This window comes from Canis lupus, chromosome 26 (assembly GCF_003254725.2).
Source record: "Canis lupus dingo isolate Sandy chromosome 26, ASM325472v2, whole genome shotgun sequence".
NCBI classification, from domain to species: domain Eukaryota; kingdom Metazoa; phylum Chordata; class Mammalia; order Carnivora; family Canidae; genus Canis; species Canis lupus.
The window spans coordinates 2,804,846-2,831,483 of NC_064268.1; the positions used below are offsets into that span (position 1 = coordinate 2,804,846).

At 44.0% G+C, this 26,638-nt stretch overlaps 1 protein-coding gene across 1 annotated transcript in view; it reads left to right on the forward strand.

The window, feature by feature from the left end:
• The window catches only part of TMEM132D (transmembrane protein 132D), a 602,566-nt gene that overhangs the window by 411,755 nt on the left and 164,173 nt on the right, over nucleotides 1-26,638 (forward strand). The window contains exon 4 of the mRNA XM_049101718.1: nucleotides 13,156-13,339. Within this exon, the coding sequence (XP_048957675.1) occupies nucleotides 13,156-13,339 (184 nt within the window). The remainder of the gene's footprint in view (nucleotides 1-13,155; nucleotides 13,340-26,638) is intronic.

Genomic DNA, 26,638 nt, shown 5'->3' on the forward strand with positions numbered 1-26,638 from the left:
CATCCTTACTTCCCTGACTCCACCAGTGTCCTCAAAAATCTCACCCATACCTCTGCTTCTCATTTCTTACAGTTGCCAATTTGCGTTGGTTGATGTGATCATTTATTTAGTATCACTCTTCTCCACTAGACTGTATGCACTACAAGAGCAAAGGTCTTCAGCAACGTGCTCTTGGAGGGCTTGGAGGGAACCTGATTTATGGCATTTGCCAGTTTTCATGGTGTGGATACTCCCAGCACTGCCAATCCCAAAGCTACCAAAATGTTGTCACTGAATGTGGAGGTGGGAAGGCATGTGCAGAACCAGCTCAATCTGGGTCACCACCAAATGTTAGTGCTCTAAAGCCAGCCTTTGCATTGCACCCCCATCACCCAGCATGGTCCAACAAACAACAGGAATCTGAGGAACCTCCTTGATTGGGTGGATGAATGAAGTATAGGAATGGGAGTGAGGACACACTAAAATAGAAAGAAGAAATGGAGCATAACTTGGCCCAAGCTAAGGCTTTCCATTTCTCTTTTCAGGATAACTCTGGTTGCCAGACCTCAGAGTATTATTATAAGGTAGAAATAGAGGACACGAGCAGACAAATTTATGGTGACAAAAATCTCATTATAAAGTATGTACATTAAAGGGATCAAACATATTTTACTTTCTAATGAAAGTTTTTATTCTGAAAATGCTAATGAAAAAGTTAGGGAAAAAAGAGGTCAGTAATGAAAAACTTGAATACTGGGATCATGCCTAAGAAGAAACAATTTGTTTGAATAATATCCTCATTTTAATCTTGAAAATGAGGTGTGGAGGAGGGGAGGGGCAGGGAGGCTCCTGCATTTGGGAGACACCTGGAAACCCATGTCTGTGTCCAGTGCAGATTTCCAAAAATGCCATGGAAAACTGGCAGTGGTTGGCTTGGTCTGGAGACCTCCTCCAAGTGGAGTAGTGATGCTGAGGACCTGGAGTGAGGGTCCCTTTGCAACCCCTCACCCCCAAGTCATTCCTTATTTCTTTTCCATTGTCAGAATCTCTCACCTAGCATCTGCCAGTTGCCTTTAGTGTCCTCCTTTCTTTAAAAACTCCTTCGGGGCATCTGGGTGGCTTAATTGGTCAAGAGTCTGCCTTTGGCTCAAATCATATTTTCGGGATCCTGTGATCGAGCCCCACGTCGGTTCCCTGCTTAGTGAGGAGTTTGCTTCTCCCTCTCCTCCCTGCTTGTGCTCTCTCTCACTATCTCTCTCTCTCTCTCTCTCAAATAAACAAATAAAATCTTAAAAAAAAAAACTCCTTCAGTTTACCTAGAAGCAGATCCCAAGTCAAGGACTTGCATGCAAGTGATTTCTGAAGGAAGTGTCCCAGGAAGACAGAAAAGAGACCAGGGAGAGTAGAACAGGGAAGGAAGAACCCAAGTACATGAAGGGTAGCTCCAGCCTGACCCAGGGGGAGACTCTGGGGTGTGAGCAGTGCTCTCCACCTACCCAGCTGGAGGCAAGGGAGTGGGGCTCTCACCTCCAGAACCACCAGCCTGTGCCTGAGCACCACCTCCCAGGGAGAGAAAACCCCAGGAACTTTGAGCTCTTTGCACTGTGGGCAAAGTGGCTTTGGGAACTCAGGAAAGAAAGGCATCCAGGGAGGGGTAGTCACAGGTGGGTGTTCTTAGGAACAGAAACACTTATAAGCCAGAAGTGAGGCAAATAGAAATGATGCAGGTAGTATGAGGAGATAGTCTCTGCCCAGTGGTAGATGACTATCCTTCACCCGACCTCTAGGGAGAATTCTGAATTGTTTGGTTACATCTCAAACTAAATTCTAAGTACACAGCCATTTAGATATTAACCTCACCTCCTCTCTGGCTTTCCTTTTGTTCTCAGAAGTTTTACCCATTTATCTTTGAGAGTACCATCTGTAAAAGCCTATTTGAAAATGGAATTTCACTCCATGCTTCCCCTCCTCTACACCCTGCCAGCTTCATCACAACACTCACACATGCACTGGGAGCCCATTGCCTACATGGGTGGTAGCAGAATGAAGTTCGATCATTGGCATTCACTGCAAGGATCTACCATAACATGTTGGTTTTCTAATCTAGAAAAAAATTCAGGTAGTTTTCATATGCATTGACTTGAATCTCAAATACTTAGTTCTAGATGGTACTAGCACTAGCAGGTCCATGTCTACATGGTTTCTTATCCCTCCAATGGATGGTAGGCTCTCATATCTAAAGCTCTAGTTGCTACATGTCTACTTTGATTTGTAGACACACCATAGAACTAAAAGAGTTGGCAGAGGACCCTGAAGGCAGCCTGATATCAAAGTATCTTGTTCCAAAAATGTCCCAGCTTTGCTTGTCCAGACATTATTTGGGGCATCCAGTTTCCAGGTGTAACCTATGGACCTATGTTTCTAGTAGAGGATGAGAAGTTGCTGTCCTAGATCCTCATTGCTCATAAGCATGCCTATCTGACCATGGAAAAAGAGGTGGGGGTGTGCATATATCACACAGGGATCAAGGGTGGACATTTCACCTTCACATCTCCTGGATCCTTCTCCTGTCAGCTGGGTGACCCTGCTGATATCTTACCCTTGCGAACCTAGATTTTCATCTATAAATTGGCAGTCAATCACCGTTATTTACTGGAACACTGTGAGAATTACATGTGTGCATAAGACATAAAAAGCCCTTAAATACAGTGTTTGGCACAATAAAAGTACTCAATAGAGGCTGTTGTATCATCTGGAAAAAGACGTGATGATCCTAAAATAAGACTTTGTCTTTTGAAAATGATGTCCTTTTTTGGCCTTGGGATCTGCTGAGGTGGGTCTTGCAGAGCCCCAAATTTTGTTTCCTTCATTGGGTTTCTCAGCCATGGCCCTAACTAGTGTTGGTCACTGTCTGTGCCTGAGAGCTTTGTTTGCATTTCCCTTAAATTTTGTGAAGCCTTGAACTGTGTTGTGCGGCCAGTGGGAGTGCCTTTGTCCATTTGGAGGAAGCCCCCACTCATGAAAAGGTTAGAGTTTGAACCCAATGCACAAAAGGGTCCACATAAGGGAAGGTTGTTGAGAAATGGGAAGAGCTCTGCAAACCAAGGAGATGGTGCTCATCTCTGTAAGGAGGACAGGCTGCAGGAAGGCACTGCCCAACCCCTATGGATACAGCCTGTCCACAGGGATTTGAGGTACCTATGAGGTGTGAGGCTGCATTACCACCTCTGCTCCCTCTCACTTTGTCAGCTGCAGGCAAGACAGGGCAGGAAGGTGGCTTCTTGGCTTGCTGAGGCTGGTAGCACCAATGCCAGTGGAAGAAACTCAAACTGCAAGTGGTCTCCATGCCTAGAAGGCTGACAAGTCCTAAGTTTGATGTAGGCCTGATCCTCTTCGTGCAAAACCTGCCCAACTTAACAGTACTGCTTCCTGGGGGAGCTCACACGTGGAGTTCATCCTTATTGCTCTTTATCTGACTGGCCTGTGGGGCAGGAGATAAAGGAGGGTGGAAGAGTAGGGCTGCATCCAGGGCCATCAGAAGTGGTGTCTGGACACGTCAGTCTTATCCACTCCTTGGGCCTCCTTGGCTGGAATTCTGTTCCTGTCTCTCTTCACTGCGTGCTCGTGGCATTTGAAACCTTCACAGCTCACCTTTGACTTCACCGATTTTCCCAGCCATACCTCCCAAATCCATTAACTCCATACATTCTGTTTCTGATATCTTCATATCCAGAATACTTCATGGAATGCAGATGTCCATGTAATTAAACCTGTATAAACTTAACTCCATTGCTCATAGTCCTAATTGGATGGTGGGATCACCTGGATAAAAGGGAGAGAGAGAATCAGTGAGACAGGTGCCTGCCCCTCCTCTGGAGCAACAGGAAATCTGAGGGAGTGGTGTCTGGTCATTGGTTTATTTATAAAGTTCCCCCTGGCAATTCTAATGCATGAACAAGGTGAAAACCTCTGCTCTCTGCAGACGGATTGTATAAACATCTACTTAACCTATCGTGTCTGTCCTATAACACAATAGATTCCATTCTGATGAATACCGGGCATTATACTCTATGCTACACGTAACTTGGAACAAAATAAGCAGAGCTCCTCTTTAGGACACTTCCAGTTAAACATACAAACTGCAAAGGTACAGGCCTTAGCTTTAGAATCAAACACCAAGAAATGATCAATATTGCCAAATATGCAAGCATTCCAGGATCCTGCACATGTTAACCATTTGCAGAAAGGTATTGAAATTCAAATATCCACTGATCCAAGTCACAAGTGATGAGCTATCCAAAGCTAGATCACTGTATACAGAATTCACAAGGGAAATGGTCAGAAATGTGCTCACAGCCATATGGCATCAGAACCTCTGAGAAGCCCATGCAAGTTAAGGAATCGTTCAAGAAAAACACACATTTGCACACGTTTCAGGGTCCCCAAGTCTGATATGTTCCCCAGGTTAAGAATTCCCAATGTAGGGAGCTTTTATCACCACATCAAAGAGATGAGAGTCAGCTCAAAAGCAACCGTGTTTCAAAAACGACATCTTGGCCAGGCAAGGAATCTAAAGGGAAAGAGAAAATAAACTTTATAGGAAACCTGGCAGGGTGACTGGATGAGTAAAACTAGATGAAGGAAGTAGAGCCCTTTTAAAATTATAGTTGTTGTTTTATGGCTAGCTCTTGTAGAATGGGAAGAATTTAAATCTACAGAGAGATTTACAGATACATTCCTGATAGAGCAAGCTCCATGAGAAAACACACAATCTGTGGCAGCAAATAAGTCCAGTATTCCACGGAGCTGAGGATTGCTTGGTTTTGCTGGAGGTTAGGGCACCTGGGTGGGGCACCAGAGAACGGAAAGCTGTGTAGACAGTAGGGTCACGTTTCTGCCCTGTAGGGGTTCCCGTGATGCCTCAGCTGTGGCCCCCATGCCTCAGCTCAGTGTTGACTCATCTGTTCTGTCCATCTCTCCCTCCCCGTGGCCACAAAGAAGCAGGGCTCGGTACAGCTAAAAGAAGGACTTGCCATCTCCTGAGTGGGGAGGAAATGCCAGAGTTCTTGTGAGTTTCCAGACCAGAACAGTATGTGCTGGCATCCTGATCTCGGGGTTCCACTACCTATGGGAACTCTGGACAGAGGCCCCAAATAGGCAGCGGTCAACTCTTATCACGGCACCGATTCTCAAAGAGTTAAACTGCTCTTCTTTCAGAGGCCAAGGGTGGGGGGGTCCCTTGGGATTTAAACACCAGGTGCCAAATTCTTCCTGATTCGTGCTCACCGTGCTCACTGTCCACAGCAGCTTCTCCTGCTCCATGGCAGAGAGCTGCTGCAAGAGAAAGTCAACCTCTGTGGTCCAGTCGGGACACTCTCCTTCCCTGGGGCAGTCCCCTGATCTCACCCCTTGGTTCCTTGTCCATCTCCCCAACACCTCCTTTTCCTCCTCCTCTTCCTCTTCTACTTCCTCCTCCTCTTCTTGCTCCACTTCCTCTTCCTCCTCTTCTTCCTCCTTTTCCTCCTCCTCCTCTTCATTTTCTTCCTCTTTGTCTCCCTCCTCTTCTTCCTCCTTCACTTCCTCTTCCACTTCCTCCTTCTCTTCTTTTTCCATCTCCACTTCCTCCTCCACTTCCTCTTTCTCCTCTTCCTCTTCTTTCTCATCTCCCTCTTCTACATCATCTTCCACCTCCACTTCCTCTTCCTCCTCCTCTCCTCTTCTGCTTCCTCCCCTCTTCCTCCCTCCTCCCCCCTGCCTTCTTTCATCACAACTACCCCTAAGTTTCCAGTATCCCATCTCACCCCTTACTTTGAGAAGAAAGCTCCCTGGAAGCCCCACCCTCCATCTCTGAGCTTCTTATTAGATCTGAGGGTGTGATAAACATTTCAGGAGCTCCGTGTATATAAAAGGCCAAACCTGTAGTCCTGAGTGTCAGATATCAGTGATCATTTTGCAGTGATGTGACATTTGAATCTTCAGAGATGGATCTGATAGGTGGGAGTTGCTTCAGCCACTGAGGCTTAAATAGATCTCTCCTGGCCACCTCCTCTGTTATTCCTCACCTGCATGTTCTTCACTTCTTCCCTTAGGGAGCGGCTGGCCCCACACTTGCCTTTTTCCCACCCATGATATAGAAGAGCAGACATTTTGTAAAAGTGGACTATGAGGAGGCAGAAGGGGTAGCCAGTTAATTAAACTAACATACATAGCTACAAAAGTCATCCTGACAACCTCACTTGGACTCATTTCCAGATGCATCTTTATAGGAAAAACCAGAACGTCTAAGAACTAATAACTGTTACGATTACTCCCATCTCCAGGTGACATCAGGATGCTTCTCTGCATGTACTCCGTGGCCTCACTCTCCTGTCCCTGCCTCACCTCTGTGCCTCTGCAGCTCTATCTCACCACCACCAGATAGCAAAGCCACATCGCCCTCAGACTCTTTAAAATTCTCTGCATCCAATTTGAACTGACTATAGCTTTGGAAAATTCAATATAAGCAGCATATAGATTTTGAGGAGTGAGGGAGAGAATCCTAATCTCCTGGATGCACAGAAGAAAGGAAAGCATTTAGGAAATGTAATCACCACTTTTCATAACTATCCACAAGCACCTGCCCTGGGAAGCTAAGCAGCCCACAAAACCGGGGAGTGGTGCCCTCTAAGATGGGCCGGTGCCATGGATCAGGTTGGAAATGGTGTTTCTTTTTGTTTGTTTGTTTGTTTTTATTTTTTATTGGTGTTCAATTTACTAACATACAGAATAACCCCCAGTGCCCGTCACCCATTCACTCCCACCCCCCGCCCTCCTCCCCTTCCAACACCCCTAGTTCGTTTCCCAGAGTTAGCAGTCTTTACGTTCTGTCTCCCTTTCTGATATTTCCCACACATTTCTTCCCCCTTCCCTTATATTCCCTTTCACTATTATTTATATTCCCCAAATGAATGAGAACATATAATGTTTGTCCTTCTCCGACTGGCTTACTTCACTCAGCATAATACCCTCCAGTTCCATCCACGTTGAAGCAAATGGTGGGTATTTGTCATTTCTAATAGCTGAGTAATATTCCATTGTATACATAAACCACATCTTCTTTATCCATTCATCTTTCGTTGGACACCGAGGCTCCTTCCACAGTTTGGCTATCGTGGCCATTGCTGCTATAAACATCGGGGTGCAGGTGTCCTGGCGTTTCACTGCATCTGTATCTTTGGGGTAAATCCCCAGCAGTGCAATTGCTGGGTCGTAGGGCAGGTCTATTTTTAACTCTTTGAGGAACCTCCACACAGTTTTCCAGAGTGGCTGCACCAGTTCACATTCCCACCAACAGTGTAAGAGGGTTCCCTTTTCTCCACATCCTCTCCAACATTTGTTGTTTCCTGCCTTGTTAATTTTCCCCATTCTCACTGGTGTGAGGTGGTATCTCATTGTGGTTTTGATTTGTATTTCCCTGATGGCAAGTGATGCAGAGCATTTTCTCATGTGCGTGTTGGCCATGTCTATGTCTTCCTCTGTGAGATTTCTGTTCATGTCTTTTGCCCATTTCACGATTGGATTGTTTGTTTCTTTGGTGTTGAGTTTAATAAGTTCTTTATAGATCTTGGAAACTAGCCCTTTATCTGATACGTCATTTGCAAATATATTCTCCCATTCTGTAGGTTGTCTTTGAGTTTTGTTGACTGTATCTTTTGCTGTGCAAAAGCTTCTTATCTTGATGAAGTCCCAATAGTTCATTTTTGCTTTTGTTTCTTTTGCCTTCGTGGATGTATCTTGCAAGAAGTTACTATGGCCGAGTTCAAAAAGGGTGTTGCCTGTGTTCTCTCTAGGATTTTGATGGAATCTTGTCTCACATTTAGATCTTTCATCCATTTTGAGTTTATCTTTGTGTATGGTGAAAGAGAGTGGTCTAGTTTCATTCTTCTGCATGTGGATGTCCAATTTTCCCAGCACCATTTATTGAAGAGACTGTCTTTCTTCCAATGGATAGTCTTTCCTCCTTTATCGAATATTAGTTGCCCATAAAGTTCAGGGTCCACTTCTGGATTCTCTATTCTGTTCCACTGATCTATGTGTCTGTTTTTGTGCCAGTACCACACTGTCTTGATGACCACAGCTTTGTAGTACAACCTGAAATCTGGCATTGTGATGCCCCCAGATATGGTTTTCTTTTTTAAAATTCCCCTGGCTATTCGGGGTCTTTTCTGATTCCACACAAATCTTAAAATAATTTGTTCTAACTCTCTGAAGAAAGTCCATGGTATTTTGATAGGGATTGCATTAAATGTGTATATTGTCCTGGGTAACATTGACATTTTCACAATATTAATTCTGCCAATCCATGAGCATGGAATATTTTTCCATCTCTTTGTGTCTTCCTCAATTTCTTTCAGAAGTGTTCTATAGTTTTGAGGGTATAGATCCTTTACATCTTTGGTTAGGTTTATTCCTAGGTATCTTATGCTTTTGGGTGCAATTGTAAATGGGATTGACTCCTTAATTTCTCTTTCTTCAGTCTCATTGTTAGTGTATAGAAATGCCACTGACTTCTGGGCATTGATTTTGTATCCTGCCACGCTACTGAATTGCTGTATGAGTTCTAGCAATCTTGGGGTGGAGACTTTTGGATTTTCTATGTAGAGTATCATGTCATCGGCGAAGAGGGAGAGTTTGACTTCTTCTTTGCCAATTTGAATGCCTTTAATGTCTTTTTGTTGTCTGATTGCTGAGGCTAGGACTTCCAGTACTATGTTGAACTAGCAGTGGTGAGAGTGGACATCCCTGTCTTGTTCCTGATCTTAGGGGAAAGGCTCCCAGTGCTTCCCCATTGAGAATGATATTTGCTGTGGGCTTTTCATAGATGGCTTTTAAGATGCTGAGGAATGTTCCCTCTATCCCTACACTCTGAAGAGTTTTGATCAGGAATGGATGCTGTATTTTGTCAAATGCTTTCTCTGCATCCAATGAGAAGATCATATGGTTCTTGGTTTTTCTCTTGCTGATATGATGAATCACATTGATTGTTTTACGGGTGTTGAACCAGCCTTGTGTCCCAGGGATAAATCCTACTTGGTCATGGTGAATAATTTTTTTAATGTATTGTTGGATCCTATTGGCCAGTATCTTGTTGAGAATTTTTGCATCCATGTTCATCAGGGATATTGGTCTGTAATTCTCCTTTTTGGTGGGGTCTTTGTCTGGTTTTGGAATTAAGGTGATGCTGGCCTCATAGAACGAATTTGGAAGTACTCCATCTCTTTCTATCTTTCCAAACAGCTTTAGGAGAATAGGTATGATTTCTTCTTTGAACGTTTGATAGAATTCCCCTGGGAAGCCATCTGGCCCTGGACTCTTGTGTCTTGGGAGGTTTTTGATGACTGCTTCAATTTCCTCCCTGGTTATTGGCCTGTTCAGGTTTTCTATTTCTTCCTGTTCCAGTTTTGGTAGTTTGTGGCTTTCCAGGAATGCGTCCATTTCTTCTAGATTGCCTAATTTATTGGCGTATAGCTGTTCATAATATGTTTTTAAAATCGTTTGTATTTCCTTGGTGTTGGTAGTGATCTCTCCTTTCTCATTCATGATTTTATTAATTTGAGTCTTCTCTCTCTTCTTTTTAATAAGGCTGGCTAATGGTTTATCTATCTTGTTAATTCTTTCAAAGAACCAACTCCTGGTTTTGTTGATCTGTTCCACAGTTCTTCTGGTCTCGATTTCGTTGAGTTCTGCTCGAATCTTTATTAACTCCCTTCTTCTCTTGGGTGTAGGATCTATTTGCTGTTTTTTCTCTAGCTCCTTTATGTGTAAGGTTAGCTTTTGTATTTGAGTTCTTTCTAGTTTTTGAATGGATGCTTGTATTGCAATGTATTTCCCCCTTAGGACTGCTTTTGCTGCATCCCAAAGATTTTGAACGGTTGTATCTTCATTCTCATTAGTTTCCATGAATCTTTTTAATTCTTCCTTAATTTCCTGGTTGACCCTTTTATCTATTAGCAGGATGGTCCTTAACCTCCACGTGTTTGAGGTCCTTCCAAACTTCTTGTTGTGATTTAGTTCTAATTTCAAGGCATTATGGTCTGAGAATATGCAGGGGACAATCCCAATCTTTTGGTATCGGTTCAGACCCGATTTGTGACCCAATATGTGGTCTATTCTGCAGAAAGTTCCATGTGCGCTTGAGAAGAATGTGTATTCAGTTGAGTTTGGATGTTAAGTTCTGTAGATATCTGTGAAATCCATCTGGTCCAGTGTATCATTTAAAGCTCTCGTTTCTTTGGAGATGTTGTGCTTAGAAGACCTATCGAGTATAGAAAGAGCTAGATTGAAGTCACCAAGTATAAGTGTATTATTATCTAAGTATTTCTTCACTATGGTTAATAATTGATTTATATATTTGGCAGCTCCCACATTCGGGGCATATATATTGAGGATTGTTAAGTCCTCTTGTTGAATAGATCCTTTAAGTATGATATAGTGTCCCTCTTCATCTCTCACTACAGTCTTTGGGGTAAATTTTAGTTTATCTGATATAAGGATGGCTACCCCTGCTTTCTTTTGAGGACCATTCGAATGGTAAATGGTTCTCCAACCTTTTATTTTCAGGCTGTAGGTGTCCTTCTGTCTAAAATGAGTCTCTTGTAGACAGCAAATAGATGGGCCCTGCCTTTTTATCCAGTCTGAAACCCTGCGCCTTTTGATGGGGTCATTAAGCCCGTTCACATTCAGAGTTACTATTGAGAGATATGAGTTTAGTGTCATCATGTTATCTATTCAGTCCTTGTTTTTGTGGACTGTTCCACTGAACTTCTTCTTAAAGGGGAATTCTAAGAGTCCCCCTTAAAATTTCTTGCAGAGCTGGTTTGGAGGTCACATATTCTTTTAGTTGCTGCCTGTCTTGGAAGCTCTTTATCTCTCCTTCCATTTTGAATGAGAGCCTTGCTGGATAAAGTATTCTTGGTTGCATGTTCTTTTCATTTAGGACCCTGAATATATCCTGCCAGCCCTTTCTGGCCTGCCAGGTCTCTGTGGAGAGGTCTGCTGTTACCCTAATACTCCTCCCCATAAAAGTCAGGGATTTCTTGTCTCTTGCTGCTTTAAGGATCATCTCTTTATCTTTGGAATTTGCAAGCTTCACTATTAAATGTCGAGGTGTTGAACGGTTTTTATTGATTTTAGGGGGGGATCTCTCTATTTCCTGGATCTGAATGACTGTTTCCCTTCCCAGATTAGGAAAGTTTTCAGCTAGAATTTGTTCAAATACATATTCTGGCCCTCTGGCCCTTTCGGCACCCTCGGGAACCCCAATTCAACGTAGGTTTTTCTTTCTCAGGCTGTCGTTTATTTCCCTTAATCTATCCTCATGGTCTTTTAATTGTTTGTCTCTTTTTTCCTCAGTTTCCCTCTTTGCTATCAACTTGTCTTCTATGTCACTCACTCGTTCTTCGACCTCGTTAACCCTCGTCGTTAGGACTTCTAGTTTGGATTGCATCTCATTCAATTGATTTTTAATTTCTGCCTGATTAGCTCTAAATTCTGCAGTCATGAAGTCTCTTGAGTCCTTTATACTTTTTTCTAGAGCCACCAGTAGCTGTATAATAGTGCTTCTGAATTGGCTTTCTGACATTGAATTGTAATCCAGATTTTGTAACTCTGTGGGAGAGAGGACTGTTTCTGATTCTTTCTTTTGAGGTGAGGTTTTCCTTCTAGTCATTTTGCTCAGTGCAGAGTGGCCAAAAGCAAGTTGTATTGGGAAAAAGAGAAAAAGAGAGGAGAGAAAGAAGGAAAGAAAAGAGAAAGAGGAAAAAAAAGGGAAGAAAGAAAAAAACGAAAAGAAAAAAAAGAGAGAAGAAAAAGAGAAAGAGAAAGGAGAAAAAAAGGGGATGGGGGAAGGAAACAAATCAAAAAGCAAAACAAAACAAAACAAAACAAAACAAAACAAAAAAAAGAAGAACCACCGGGGAGTATCTTCTGATTCTGTGTACTTTAAGTCCCTTGACTTCCCCTGGAACTTGTCCGTCGAGCTGGTCTTCTGGGGGAGGGGCCTGTTGTGCTGATTTTCAGGTGTTAGCAGTTTGGGGAGCTGCTGTGCCCCCTGCCTGGTGAGGGCTCAGTGGGGGTTGTTTACCCCGTGAGGCCCCAGGAGGAACAACCGCAGTGGCGGGGCCAGCTCTGGAGCCCTGGAGTCAGCCCCCGCAGTAGCTCCAGAGCTCTCCGTCTGCAGGGCCTGGAGGCTCCGGGGCGGGGCTGCTGATCTGCTCAGCTGGGGCAGGAGCTTCCTCGCTGTCCTGGGCCCTCCCGGCCTCTGCCTGTCCCGGGGGAGGCCGGATCCTGGGCTGTGTCCCGGCGCCCTGTGCTCCGGAGCCTGCGCTGGTGGATTCTCCCGGGCCACGCAGCCCCCTCCGCGGAGCCGCCCCCGAGCCCCCCCGAGCTGCTCCTGGAACCGCGCAGCCCCCTCCGCACGGAGCCTCTTCCTCTGCCCGAGCCCCTCCGAGCTGCTCCCGCCCCGCAGCCCCCTCCGCGGAGCCGCCGCCCGAGCCCCCCCCCGAGCTGCTCCGGGTCCCGCCGTGCGCGCTGCAGCCCTTAGGGAGCTCGGCGCACTCTCCTGGGCGCGCAGTTGCTCTGTTACTGTCCCGGGGAGCCTGAGGGCATCCCCGCCCTCCTGGGGTCCTGCTCCACCTCCCCGCGAGCCCCTTTCCGCCCGGGAAGGTCGGTGCAGCTCCTGCTTCTCCGGGACGGGGCTCTCCTGTCCTGGGGACACTCGCCCCGGCCTCAGCCCGGCTCCTCGCGGGGCCCCTCCCCCCTGGAGGCCTTTGTTTCTTTACTTCTTTTCCCCCGTCTTCCTACCTTGATAGAAGCGCGAACTCTTCTCACTGTTGCATTCCAGCTGGTCTCTCTTTAATTCTCAGGCCGAATTCATAGATTTTCAGGATGATTGGAAGGTTTTCTAGGTAATTTGGTGGAGACAGGTGATTTGGAGACCCTGCTCTTCCGCCGTCTTGCTCCTCTCCCCGGAAATGGTGTGTTTTTTTGATGTTGCATCTCCAAAACACCCTTCATGGGGATAATGGGAACATACGTGTGTGTACAAAGACACATGTAGAAATGACAAGTGTTACCCATTGCCCCCAAGGGCGACCACTCTCCAGTGGCTCAAAGTTGTTGTCCTTTGCTTCTCTCCAGTGTGGATGGAGCCTCCTATGAAGTCATGCAGATCGACATAGAAATAGAGGAGCCCAGTGACCCACCGGCCACACAGCTTGTCACGTGGCAGGTGGAATATCCAGGAGACATCACGTCTGACTTGGGTGTATCCAAGATCTATGTGAGTCACAAGGACCTGATGGGCGTCATCCCGCTGGCCATGGTAAGAATGTCCCTGCCTTGGGTTGTCAACACAGAACCCTAGGGAAAGAGATGCTCCACACTGTCACCCAGACTTGGTGGAGAAGTGTCAAGGAACCAAGAACTAGGGTGGGGGGCACCTGAACCTGAATTCTACTACACACAGCTGAGTCTAAAAATACATTTTTTTCTCTAAATAATATTTTCAGAGTATTATTTGGAAAATCATCCAACTCCAGGCATTAGATTTGGAGCTTCAGTATTTGAAAATTATCGATCATTTAATAAACGTGTTCCTACCATATGAGGTACACTTTAAGGATCTCAAATACATACACCTGCAGAGACCAAACAGGTTAAGTATATGAGTGAAACATGGCAGGTGTCATGGCCAACACATGCCGAGTCATAAAGCTACAGCTAATATTCACCACATGGAAAGCCAACATGGGAAGCCACACTTCACTTGTTAAGATCTGTGATTTTCCAGGAAACTCATAAATGTAGTTTTAATGTGAAATGTCAACTTGTTCGTGTTGGCAGCTAATTAAAAATAAATGAAACACTATATAGGCAAGCGTTAACTGTGTTCCATCCATAGGGCATCTGTTTACAGATCTTGAAAAAGATCGAAGTTTGTAAATCTGTCTGTGTGTTCACTAGGATTTGTGGAACAAACATGGGCTTTCACCCTTGAAGGGTCATTCCCTGGATTCTGTGTCCTGTAGCCCGCTCCCTGTGGGAAGCCCCATCGTCCATTTTCCCTTAACAAAACATACAGATGCCCCGTATGTAGAACCTACCTTTCCTCAGACTCTTCAGGAGACTACAAAGGAATAATACATTTTTTAAATGTGAATTTTCACAATGGAAAAGCTTGGGCATGTTAGTCTGCTGACAACGATGTGAGCTTTCTCCTGTTACAAAAGTACTTTTCTTGTCAGAAGCAAAACATGGGTTGACCTATCCATGGACTGCCTGTTGTCTCCTCTGCACCGCTTGTTAGGAAATATTGACAAGGGTTATAATATAGTGCAGAAAGAACTTCGGGAATCAATCTTTCAATAAAAGGTAGCATGGACAGTTGCCTAGTGACAGCCAGTTAGTTATTATGCTGTTCATCAGGAAAGGTAAAAGTATTTGGGGTACTTCTGTTAATAAGGGCTCCTATGAATGATTTCTTTTATTTTGAAGGCACTGAGCCTCCCCTGGTGCATCATTTCACGGGTGAGGGTAGCATTCCTTCCATTAGGCTCTTCGTGAGTTGTTCTATTACGGGGGATGGCATGACCATTTGTCTTGAATAAGGAATTATTTGAATTGCTCCTTTTCAGCACCTTTGGTCGAATGAGCTGTTTGCAATTCTTGAAACAGCTTCTGTGGCTTTGCTCAGCATAGCTTAACCTCCTGTTCATTTCCCACACTCAGCATTTCTCTTGCCTCACATGTCCCTGATGCTTCCGTTGCTTATCCCAAACCCCATTTTCTCCATAAACCATATGAATCCCCACCTGACCAGGCACCTGTCCATCCTCTGCTGATCTCCAAACATGCTCCACTTACCTCGCCTGTCCAGCCACAATAGCTCTGTAAGATCATGTGATGGCAGAGCCAACACCTACTTGACCCTTTTAACAGTTAGGAATTGCATTTGGTTGAAAGCAAGAGAGATCCTCACCCACCCAGTCTACTTTACCCCAGCCAATTGTGGCCTAAATACAAATGTGTTTCTTTTTTCCCATAAAGGAACTCCTAAGGTTGGTGGTATAGTTTTTATATGGTGCTTCATGCCACCTGACACTCAGACTCTGTCTTGATTTCTGCTTCAGAAGTTTGAGGACATGAATTCCATCCTCATGGTTTATCTTAGGGTTCAAGATGGATACTAGAGTGCCAACCAACTTATCTGTATTTTGTAGACCAGAAAAAGTAAGAAATTCAGGAGCTCAAACATGGCCAGTTACTCTTCACTTTCAAGAAGCAAGGATCTGACATATTTCTGGTTACATCCATTTGGCAAACACTTAGTCATATGGCCATACCTAGATGAAAGAAAGGCTGGTTAATCTTTATTTTAGCAGGGCACATTGCTTAGACTCTGTTACAAGGAAAGAAGAAGAAGGTATTTATTTCAAGGCAATGGGCAAGATTTATAATAATTCTCCTTCATTTCCACATAAGGAAGCTGAGGCTCAGAGGGGTCACTGAGTGTTTTCCATTCTGTACTGGTCTTCAAGAAACTCCTAGGAAGCAAATAACCTAACTGAATCCTAGCCTCCCCTTAACAAGCTATGCAAGCGTTCTTATTCACAGTGCCTCGTTTCCCCATCCCAAGGCGGAAAAAGAGGCAATACCTCCTCACAGGTTGTTGTAAGGATAAAATGATAACTCTAGAGTGCCTAGAACAGTGTCCAGTCCACAATAAATGATAGCTATTATTATGTTTGTTTAACCTCTGGATGCAAAGTATAAGTAGTACCCTGACAATAATATTGTAGATTGTTTCAGGAAGGGAGTTTGGTCCAAGCCCTCATTATTTCATGACATAAGAAGAGTGGCAGACTGTGTGTAAGTGCTCACTGAATCTTGAATTGAGTTGAATGAGTTGGATTAGAACACGTTTGGTCTGATGAGATTTTACAAGCAATCTTGGAGCATCTTCCTCTGGAACTGAGGGTGAGGTCTTAAAGGTCTTGACTCCCCAATCTTTCATACCGTGTTCTGAGACCCCTTTCCCAAGAAGACTGCTTCATTTTGCCTTTGACTTGATTGGCAAAAGAGCTTTGGCCATTTTTAGGGGGATTAACCTCATTAAATGAGCTTTTTGCCATTTCATTTTATTTTAACTTTGTTTTTGGTCATCATATGTTCATTGGGGGATATTTGAAGGAGATCTGATATCCATACATCTATTAATCTATTCATCTGCATCACACGTTCTTGAAATATTAGAGAAACAGAAGGAAATCCAATTTACCAAGAACATGATGAGTGAGGAGAAGGTGCTCTGGGTTGAGATCACAGTCACTGAAAGCAGTTGGGAGCTAGATAAAGGGGGTGGATCTTCAAGTGTGCTTGGAAGCTATTGCAATACCCATATGTGTTTTTAGAAGAGCACTCTGGCTGTAGGTGGAGAATAGATTTGGGAGAGTAAGAAAGATGTCAGAGAAAGTTAGATTTTGTCCTTTGGCTGCTGTCAAATAACCCTGACCTGGCACTATGAGCGTGGCATTTACTTGTTCCTAACCTCTCCTGTAGGAGTATGAGCAGCCTGGGGCTTATCAGATGCCTCCAGGGACTTAGGACATAACCTCCCTTTATCCTGTTGCTGAGTGATCCCAAAGATACTGACCTCATCCCCATGGCCTTGGGTTAATAATAGCCATGTTCCTGTGGCAGCCAGCAAGAATAAGAAGAAGGACAGAGGGAGGATGTCCCTCTTTCCATTCAGGACATGACCCATTTCTGAAAGCAGCACCTCTGCTCCCAGCCCATCAGCTGTGAACTCAGCCAAGTGACCACCTTTAACTGCAGAGGAGGTGGGAGAGTGAGTTTTATTCCAGAGGACATGGGTCCAGCTAAACCTATGTTACTGTGGAAGAAGGAAGGAACACTGATTCTGTTCTGGATGGCCGCAGAGGGCTGAAGTAAGGACACTGGAGAAAGAGTGAGGTGAACCCTTTTAGGTACATCTTAGTAGGTAGACAGATGACTGGACTGGACTTTCCCATGCATTGGATAGCTGTTAAGGAAAGATGGCAGAAAAAAACTATGAGTTCTAGTTCTAGGCACATTCAAAGAGCTTCCCATATATCTCCATGATCTACACACACATCTAAAATGTTTAAGAGATCTTCTATTATGAAATATCCTATGGTTTACATTTTTCCACAAAAATCTTTGTACACATCTCTGATTTCTGTACATAAACTTTTAGGAATAAATTCAAATCAAAGGATACGAATCAAAGGATATGCAATATTATAATTTTTAATAAGTCTCTAAACTGCCTTCCAGTAAGTTTAACCAATTTAATTCCACCTACTGTGTAAGATGATACCCATTTCCTTGCAGCTTTACAAACGTAGGAGATTAAAATTTAAAGATAGGCAATTTATTAGGCAAAAATGATACCTTGTGGTTGCCTTAATTTTTTTTATTATTGCCTTAGTTTGCCCTTTTTTGGTTCCATTTGTAAATTTCCTTTTCAAACATTTGTTCTCACCCATTTCCTTTCCCTGTTGGGAATTCCATTTCTTGTTACTTTGTCATAAAAAAAAATCTTTTTTATTGTGGTAAAAACACATAACATGAAATTTACCATCTTAATCATTTTTAACTATAGAGTTTGTTAGTGTTAAGTATTTTCACATAATGGTGCAACAGATGTTGGGAACTTTCTCATCTCACAACCCTGAAACTCTACCCACTGAACACTAATTTCTCCTCCTACTCCCAGCCCAGCCCCTGGGCACCACTTTCTACTTTCTCTTTCTATATATTAGCAATGCTGACCTTTTCATGGGCAAGTTACTGCAAGTATTCTTCCCAATTTATCATGTGCTTTCTAATCTCACAGATTTTAACATGCAGAAGTTTGGAGGTATTTGCTTAATTTTCATGCGGTCAAATTCACTGATCTTTTCCTTAATGGAAATCCCTCTTCTCCCCTAATTATGACCAAGAGGAAAAGCATGCTGTTTTTTTTTTTTACTTGTTCTTGTAAAATCTCAGAAATTCAAATACTCCCAGACAGCATATTTGAATAGGTAGAACTGTCATTTTGAGAAAATAAAGCTGAAGGTAAATGAAATTGTGACACCTTATATTATCATTAAGGATTTGAGATCAATTTGGGTTGGGGCTCATGGCCTCTCTATCCTTTGTGTGACATATAATTCCATCTCCAGGAAAGCTTTGAAATGTGATGCAGTTAAGCACCAACTTTCACAGCCAATTTCCCAAAAGACATTTATTTCTTCTTCAATATTTTGCCCATTTTCCCCCTGATGTCTACAGCCATAAAACCTTTTTAAAGAAACCCATTTATGTATTTCTCTTTTTATTACATTATTTTTTCCTGCTCAGGAAATGATGCCTTACCATCTTGGGGAGAAAATAGTGAGGAAGATGTCATTAAGTGTGCATTAACATTAATCTAATTAGTGCACTCTGTAACTGCATGTCACTGTCTGATTCTAGAAAGCAGTGTTTGCACTTCTTAGAAAAACTGGAACCTTCTAGAGGGAGGGGGCTAAGATGGGAAGCCCCAGTTGTTCAAGGCTCTTCAACATCCTTCTCCCCTGCCTCCAGGGTTTGAGTAAAACAAGTGTTTTGAGCTTCCACCAAGATTCAGATAACGACACTGATATCCTTGAAATCATTAGCATGTGCTTTTCATTTTAAACTAATTTTAAAGTGAAAGGAAATAAAGGGGAAAGGAGAAAAAATAAGTGGGAAATATCAGAAAGGGAGACAGAACATGAAAGACTCCTAACTCTGGGAAACGAACTAGGGGTGGTGGAAGGGGAGGTGGGCGGGGGGTGGGGTGACTGGGTGGCGGGCACTGAGGTGGGCACTTGACGGGATGAACACTGGGTGTTATTCTGTATGTTGACAAATTGAACACCAATAAAAATAAATTTATTAAAAAGACTAATTTTAAATATGTTTTTGATCCTATTGGGTGGTGGCTGTTGGGATACTGTAGTTGTGGGTGCTGCTCTAAGTCTGGGGAATGGAAGTGGGTGATATCACTCTCCTGTGGATTGTAGGAATGTGCCTCCTCCCTGTTTGGCTCCTGATGAGGTCCCCCCTTTACTGTGTTTTTCAGCTTTGACCACCAGTCTTAGCCATCAGAATTGAGGTAGGACTTTAAATAGAATGTAATCAGAAGATATGGTCGGGATGGACAATCACAGTTCTTGAAAATGATTAAAAGATAGCCACCCTGATGAATGATTTGGCGATGGTGACGTTCTGTGATATTTGCAATGATGTGAGATATAGATGTCTCCACAGGTCCTTGGAGAAGGCCAACAGAGTTTTTAAACAAAATCAAAATTAAAGGTGTGCCAGGTGCTCTTCATGAAGTTCATAATGATCTTAAATGTTACTCTAATGAGAGCACAAATGCATCTTATGAATCTCTTTGTAGAGCCCGCTTCCAGTGCTACCTCCTCCAGGGAATCTTCCTAGATCCTCACACCTAGATATGATCTTTGTCAATTCTTCTGCTCAGTCCACCCCATGATTTCCTTGTGCATGGTGACTTCCTTGACAGTAGTCAAGTCAGGGGATTCAGACACTCTCGAGTTATTTTTCATCATTGAGATCACTCCATTGGGAGCTGTAATAGGCAAGAGCCGTGCCCAAGTTGTTTGGGAAGACATCAGCCCAGTACATTCCTTCATGTACCCTCCATGTCCTTCCCCATTTCATCCTATTCGAACCCCACCCAAACCCTTCCAATATTCAAGCCCCTTCCAAAGTAGAAGCAGCTAGATGCCAGCACACCAATGCTGGCTTACTGTTTATGCCATACTCAAATGCCTTCTGCTCATTAGCTTGAGTAAGGGTCAATTTAGCTCAGATGACTATGAAGTAGACCTCATCAGACCCTTCACTCACCTGACAGAATGTTGAGTTCTTTCTTATGTGAGTCCTGGGATTACAAGAAACTAATCATGAAACAACCACTTCCCTCCTTGTCCACGTGCATCTCCTTAAGTCTTATTAATCAGGGCACTTCCTGAATCTGTGGTTCAGTAGGCTCTTATTTCTGTAAACCTAGCTCACAAAACTCACCCGTGTTTTTACAGCCATATAATTTACTATTATAAAGACAGGTAAAATGCATTTTAAGTAAGCTTTCCTGGATCTAATACATTCCTCCCCCTAAATACAGTTGACCCTTGAACAACACAAGGTTGAACTGCGTGGGTTTACTTGTATGGGGATTTTTTTCAATAATTACAGTCCAGTCCTGTACATGTGTTTTATTTTTCTTATGGTTTTCTAAATAACTTTTATCATTTCTAGCTTACTTTATTGTAAGAATGCAGTATAATACATAAAACATACAAATGCGTCTTGATTATTTATGTTATCAGGCTGCTGGTCAGCAGTAGGCTGTGAGTAGTTCCATTTGGGGGTGGAGGTCAGAAGTTATATGTGGATTTCCACTGTGGCTGGTTCAGTGCCCCTAAGCCCTGTATTGTTTTAGAATTAAGTGTAAAATGAACTTTCTTTTCATGGATCACACCCTCCTCTGATCTTCAGAATCTCATGACCTAATCTCCTGGCACCTTTACCTTGCTTGTATTGTCTCCCTACCATCAAACCAGATCCTCTTCCTATTTGCACACCCAGCAGAAGGCACAGCACTATCCCATCATCGATGCCCAGAGAGCACCCTTACTGCCTACTGGCGATAGGGTAATACAGGGTCACTTGTCTCCTGCGTCACCTTTGAAGTCAGTGGAGGTAATGAGTTGTGACAGTAGCTCCTGAGATCACAACTGGAGATAAAGGCCCCCATATTAGGGAAGGAAACTCTCTTTCCTGGCTCCACTAATGAAATTTCTTTTTATTTTTGGCATGAAAGCAGATTCTTGGCTCTTTTTTGTTTGACTTTTCATGGTATTCTTTTCCTGTGTCAGCCTGTTAATTAATATGCCAGATCCCTCTGTTGTTTTACTCAGACTTTTTGAAAATTCAGTCACACCAGATAGCACAGCCTTACTTTCATTTTTATACGTTCTCGACCAAGTGCAAATTAAGTTGTGGCTGTAGCCCTTGAGAAAAATCTCTGCTTCAAGAAGCATTTTCACTTTGTGTGTTTGGTGAATAACCATGGCTGCCCTCAATAGCGTTCACAATAATGACACAGATCCTCAATGCTTATTATGTACCAGGTGCGGCTCTCCATACCTCCTTCTATCTATTAACTCATTAAGTTCCTTCAGGGACCTGGTGAGGCTGGTACTGCCCTCCCCCGCCCCAACTTCATAGAGGCAGGAGGGCACACGCAGTGGAAGAATGCTCCAAGCCATCCAGCCAGGAAACTGAGCCAGAAGAAGGGTCCAAATGGATGGGTTCCAGAACCCATGCTCTCAATCAGTGCACTCCACCACCCTCTCCGTGAAAACAGAGTTTAGGCTGTCGATCAGTTCGGTATGCAAAGGATCTTTGGAAAATGCAAATACAAAAAAAAAAAAAACCACACTCATAAAAAAATATGAAATTGAGAAGTCTTACTGAAATAGGAAAGTCATCTGAAAATGAATTATTTATTATGCACAAAGCCACTGCCTTTTCTCTTCAGCCCACTCTGGTGCCTTTGATGCTGCTAATGAGCCCTCCTCTTCAGAGGTGATTTATAATGAGGTGGTGGCAACTGAACCTCAGTGCTTTTAAAGATACAGAGTACAAAATAAGTCAGAGTGGTTTTGCTGTTGTTGGCTATCATGTGGTTATAACAGCCCCAATTGACGTTCAACCAGATGCGATCATTGGGCCAATATGCTTGTGATGTAACTGAGTTTGCAGGCACTCTGGAAAGCAATCTGTCCCAGCAGCACTTCCTGAGCTCCCACTGTGTGCCAGGCACTGGCCTTTGTGTTGGGGTTATAACAGAGTTCACGTCCCACTGAGGGGAGGGGCAGCTGGTAAATAAGCAAAAAATAATTGAGCAAAATGAATTCAGAATTGATCTCTGCTTGGCAGAAAATAAAACAGGATATAGGGAAGTGAGCCCTTCGAGACTGGGACATTGCTGTGGAGGTGACATTTGAACTGAGGCAGAATGCCAAAGATGGATCCAACATGGAAAGATAGGGCGAGAGCTGGGTTTCCAGATCAAAGGGAAGGCGGATGCCAAGGCCCCAAGCAGGTGCCAGCTTGGTGCACCTTGGAATGGAAAGGTCAAGTGGAGCAGAGGAATGGTGATTAGAGGGCATGAGGTCCAAGTGGGCAGGCACTGGATTATCTAGATCCTCACCAACCATGATATGTGTAGGAGGATTTCTCATTTATTGTGTTTAAATCTTATCAGATTCATGATCTACTTCACTTTGGGGGCGACTGGGTGGCTCCATCGATGAAGCGTCTACCTTCGGATCAGGTCATGATCTCCAGGTCCTGAGATCTAGCCCCAAATCGGGATCCCTGCTCAGCGGGGAGTCTGCTTCTCCCTATCCCTCTTCTCTCCACTCATGCTCTCTCTCTCTCTCAAATGAATAAATAAAATATTTTTTTAAATAAAATAAAACATCACTCTGAAAACCAGAAGGAGAACAAAATTGGGGTGTGAACAATGAAGGTAGACAGACCATGTTGGGAGCTACCTTGACAGTCCAGGCAGAAAGGATTGGGGACTGGGTCTAGGGTGATGATGGTGGTATTGAAGACAAATGATTCCATTTGCCTCAGGATGTACTTTCTAACTGCGGCCTTGAGGACCTGCTTATAGACAAGACCAGGAATTTGTTTGAATGGGTGAGACCAAACATGAGTCTAGAGTAAACAGTACTGCCTGATAGAACTTTCTGCAATGACACAAATATTTTATCATCTGAACCTCCAATATGGCAGCCACAGCCACACATGGTTGCTGAGCCCGGAAGCCTTACCAAATCATCAAGTTGATTAACAGGTTTTAGGCGTTCTATGTATTAGTCACTCCATTCTTATGATGAAGTAAGCTAGAGAAAAGAAAATGGTTTTAAGAAAATAAGGAAGAGAAAATGCATTTACAGTGCTATACTACATTCATTGAAAAAAAAAATCCACATGAAAGTGGACCCACAGGGGCTAAACCTGTGTTGTTCAAGAGCCAGATATAATTTAGATTTGGCCGAGATGAGGCAGCACGGCTGTCTGATTGCTAATGGCTCTCAGATTAGACAGCAGGGCTCCAAAGCTTTGTCTTGGGGAATTGAGTGTATTTCCGAGATGGTGATCTATATATTCTCTACTTGCTCTGTGGGCCTCATCTCACGGCCTCCAAGGAGCTGCCTGGACTTGGTCAGTGGTAGGGAGTGGAAGAAGACTAGATGGAGGGTAAGAGAACGGTTGGGGCCTCATCTTTCAATGGCTGTGTTGCTCCGTAAGAAGCGCCAGCTCACATAGGTCAATGGAGCAGCAAGAGCTATGCTAGCTGTGGTGTTTTGTGTTGCAAGTGCAGGCTGCACTCGCCCGGGGTCAGGGGTGGGGGGTCAGGGAGTAGTTCTCCTGCTGCTCCCTAAGGGTGAAAGGGTCTGAATGCACCACTGTGTCTCACAGTGGATCTCCCACCCTGCGGTTCACGCACTGAAGCACATATTATTTTATTAAACTATTTGCTTTTATTTCTCATTATACTTCCTTTAAGACATTATATTGATTTTTTAAGCACGTGTGTTGGTAGGTGATATTCATTATGATTCTTATTTCAGGATCAAGTCAGCACTTCTTAATTTGTTGTATAAACTCTGTTATATTGAAAGGAGCATTAGCTCCAATGGGATTGCAAACAATGGGGTTGGCAAACGTTTCCTGCGAAGGCACAGAAGGTAAATAGTTCACTCCTGCGGGCTACACAACCTCTGTTGCAACAGTGCATCTGTGCCCTGCGTCACCCCAAAGCCTCCCAAACACACCCCAAAGTTTGAGTGTGACTGTGTGCCACCAAAACTGTCCATGGATGTGGAAATTTGAATTTCATATCATTTACATGCATTGCTGGAAAGTATGCTTTTAAAAAATTTCTCAAACACTTATAAATAAAAAAGCTATGAAGGCTATCCCGAAACTAGAGCTTATAGTATGCAGTTTTGAAGCCGACCCTTCATCTACTAGAGACAGTCTTCCCCGCGTCTAAGGACCTCTCTAGAAGGGCCTTCTGTGGCCCAATGGTGATGTAAAGTTCGACCTCCTTAGAGGAATGGCACCCTAAATACAAAAACAATTTTGAAAAGCACCGTTATCGTGAGAAAAGTGTGTCCCCCGCGGTGAGTGGGGTTGCCACCCTGCAGCGCTGCACTCGGTGCAGGGTCCCCACAAGACCCTGGCCAGCCTGAGCACGTAGAGCTAGCCTGCCGCGCCCCCAGATCAGGCGCCCCACACCCAGGCCTGATGCTCTGCCCTGTCCTTGTCACCTCCAGAGGCTGGCAAGCCCCTTGGGTGGGTTGACCCCTCAGGTTGAAGGAGTGCCTTCCACCTTGTCGGAGTCCTGGGGACTCTCCCACATTCCTGGGGGCTATTTTTCCTAAATCTGCTGAGCATCCCCAGCATCCTCCAATCAACTTTATCACCCTCTGAGGCGGTATCCCCTGGATGGTGGCAGGACTTGCCAGCGGTGCAGCTGCTATTAACCTTTCATTTAACCTCATTATCAAAGAGTCGAAGGTGGTTGCAGAAAGATAACTGGAGACTGATTTAAGAGCATGTTTCCAGTGAATTTCCAGGTTCCACATGATCTGAGCCAACACTTCCTTGCTTCTTAGATCATTTCCCACAGGCGGGCTCAGGCTGGTACCTCCAGAATCTTGGCCACCACCAGCAGGTGAACACACCTCTCGGCAGAGCCAGGTTGCACGCGAGATCCCTGTGTGCTCAGGCTGTAGGCCAGTTGCCTAGCCTGTGGCATCTCTTGTATCTGTGAAATGTGTTATCTTTCTCTGAAGAGAGGCCACCTAAACCCAAGCTCGTATTTTGGAAGGCCTCAGGATCGGTGTCAGTTTAAGATAGCACCAGCTCGACCTGGCTTCTGTGTTAGTATCAGTTAGAGGCAGGCATTCTGTAGCAGGTGGTTGGGATCACAGCCCATAAAATACACCCTCATCAGAAAGTATCCTATGTCAAGATCACATTCTCACAGCACATGCTGCATCTTCATTTCCTCTCTCTGTAGAACCTCTTTTTCTTTTAAGATTGATTGATTGATTGATTTGACAGAGAGAGATGGCATGCATGCCCACAAACATGGGTAGGGAAAGGGGAGGGGCAGAGGGAGAAGCAGACTCCCTGCTGAGCAGGGAGCCCAGCATGGGGCTTGATCCCAGGACCCCAGGATCATGACCTGAGCTAAAGGTAGATGCTACACCAACTGAGCCACCCAGGTGCCCCTCCACGATACCTCTTGATACCTAGCATGTCATATACTGATTTTGCCCAGCAGATTAAGACCAAAATAGGTGCATTGCTTATGCTATTCACACCATATGTGTGGCACCCTGACCAGTGTGTGACCCCAATAGAAGCTCACTATATATGCTGCAGTGAAGGATGAATTGGATGGAGCTGATTTCATATCCTGCCTTCAGAGTTCGTGAGTGAGTAGACCTTGAGCAAGTCAAATGACCTCTCTGCACCTTACTCTTCTTACCTGTAGAATGGGTATCATCATCATATCTCTGCCCTCTCAGGGGGATGGAGACTTTAGTGAGAGGCAAAGTAAACCATTTAGCACAGGGCCTGGGGCTTCGTGGCTGTAATTTAACTATTGCTGCTGCTACTACTAACAACAAGAGAAAAGATAAAGAATATTAGCACAAAAAAATGAAGTAGTCTTTACTCTTTCTCCTATGTTCTTCTGAAAGTTTTCCAAGAAATTAAGGAAAAAGCAATGTCGTAGAGAAACAAATGAATGCCCTACAGAAGTAAAAAGACTCAATAAGCCTGCAACACTCTAAATAATAAGTAATAGTGGCTATGTCCTGTATGGCAGCCTTAGCTGGCCGGATGGACAGACACAGGATAACAATACTGAATGTGTTCAGACTTTCCAAATCCAGTCCAAACTGATTTATCTAGAAATCAGAACTTACTGGCTCACTTGGTAAGGTTAGATCCATTTGGCTGCATGTTAGAGAGTCCCCCAAATACAGGGACTTTAGCAATGATGGAAGTTCACCTTTCTTGCACATGAAATGAGTCCAGAGGCAGGGCTATATGATGAATATGGTGGCTTCCTTGCTCACACAAGTGTGTCATTCTACCAGGTGACTCTGTTCTCAAAGTCACCTCAGATTCCAGAATGGCTGATGAAGCTCCAGCCATCACGTCCACCCACCTTTAGGACATGAATGAAGCATCAGTTGCCTTTTTTGATATTTTGATGAGAGCTCAGGACTTTAAAGTATAGACATGATGTGATGGAATAGCACACAAAGAGAAACCCCAAACTGTCTAAAAGGAGCATTTGTTTCTTCCTCCTAAAACATGTTCATCTTAGAGAAGAAGCCATTTGGCATTCACCAGTGTGGGCTATGAAGCATACAGCAGTGAAAGCCCATCTCCATAAGAAACATGAAGCACCTCAGTACAAGTGTGCTGGCAA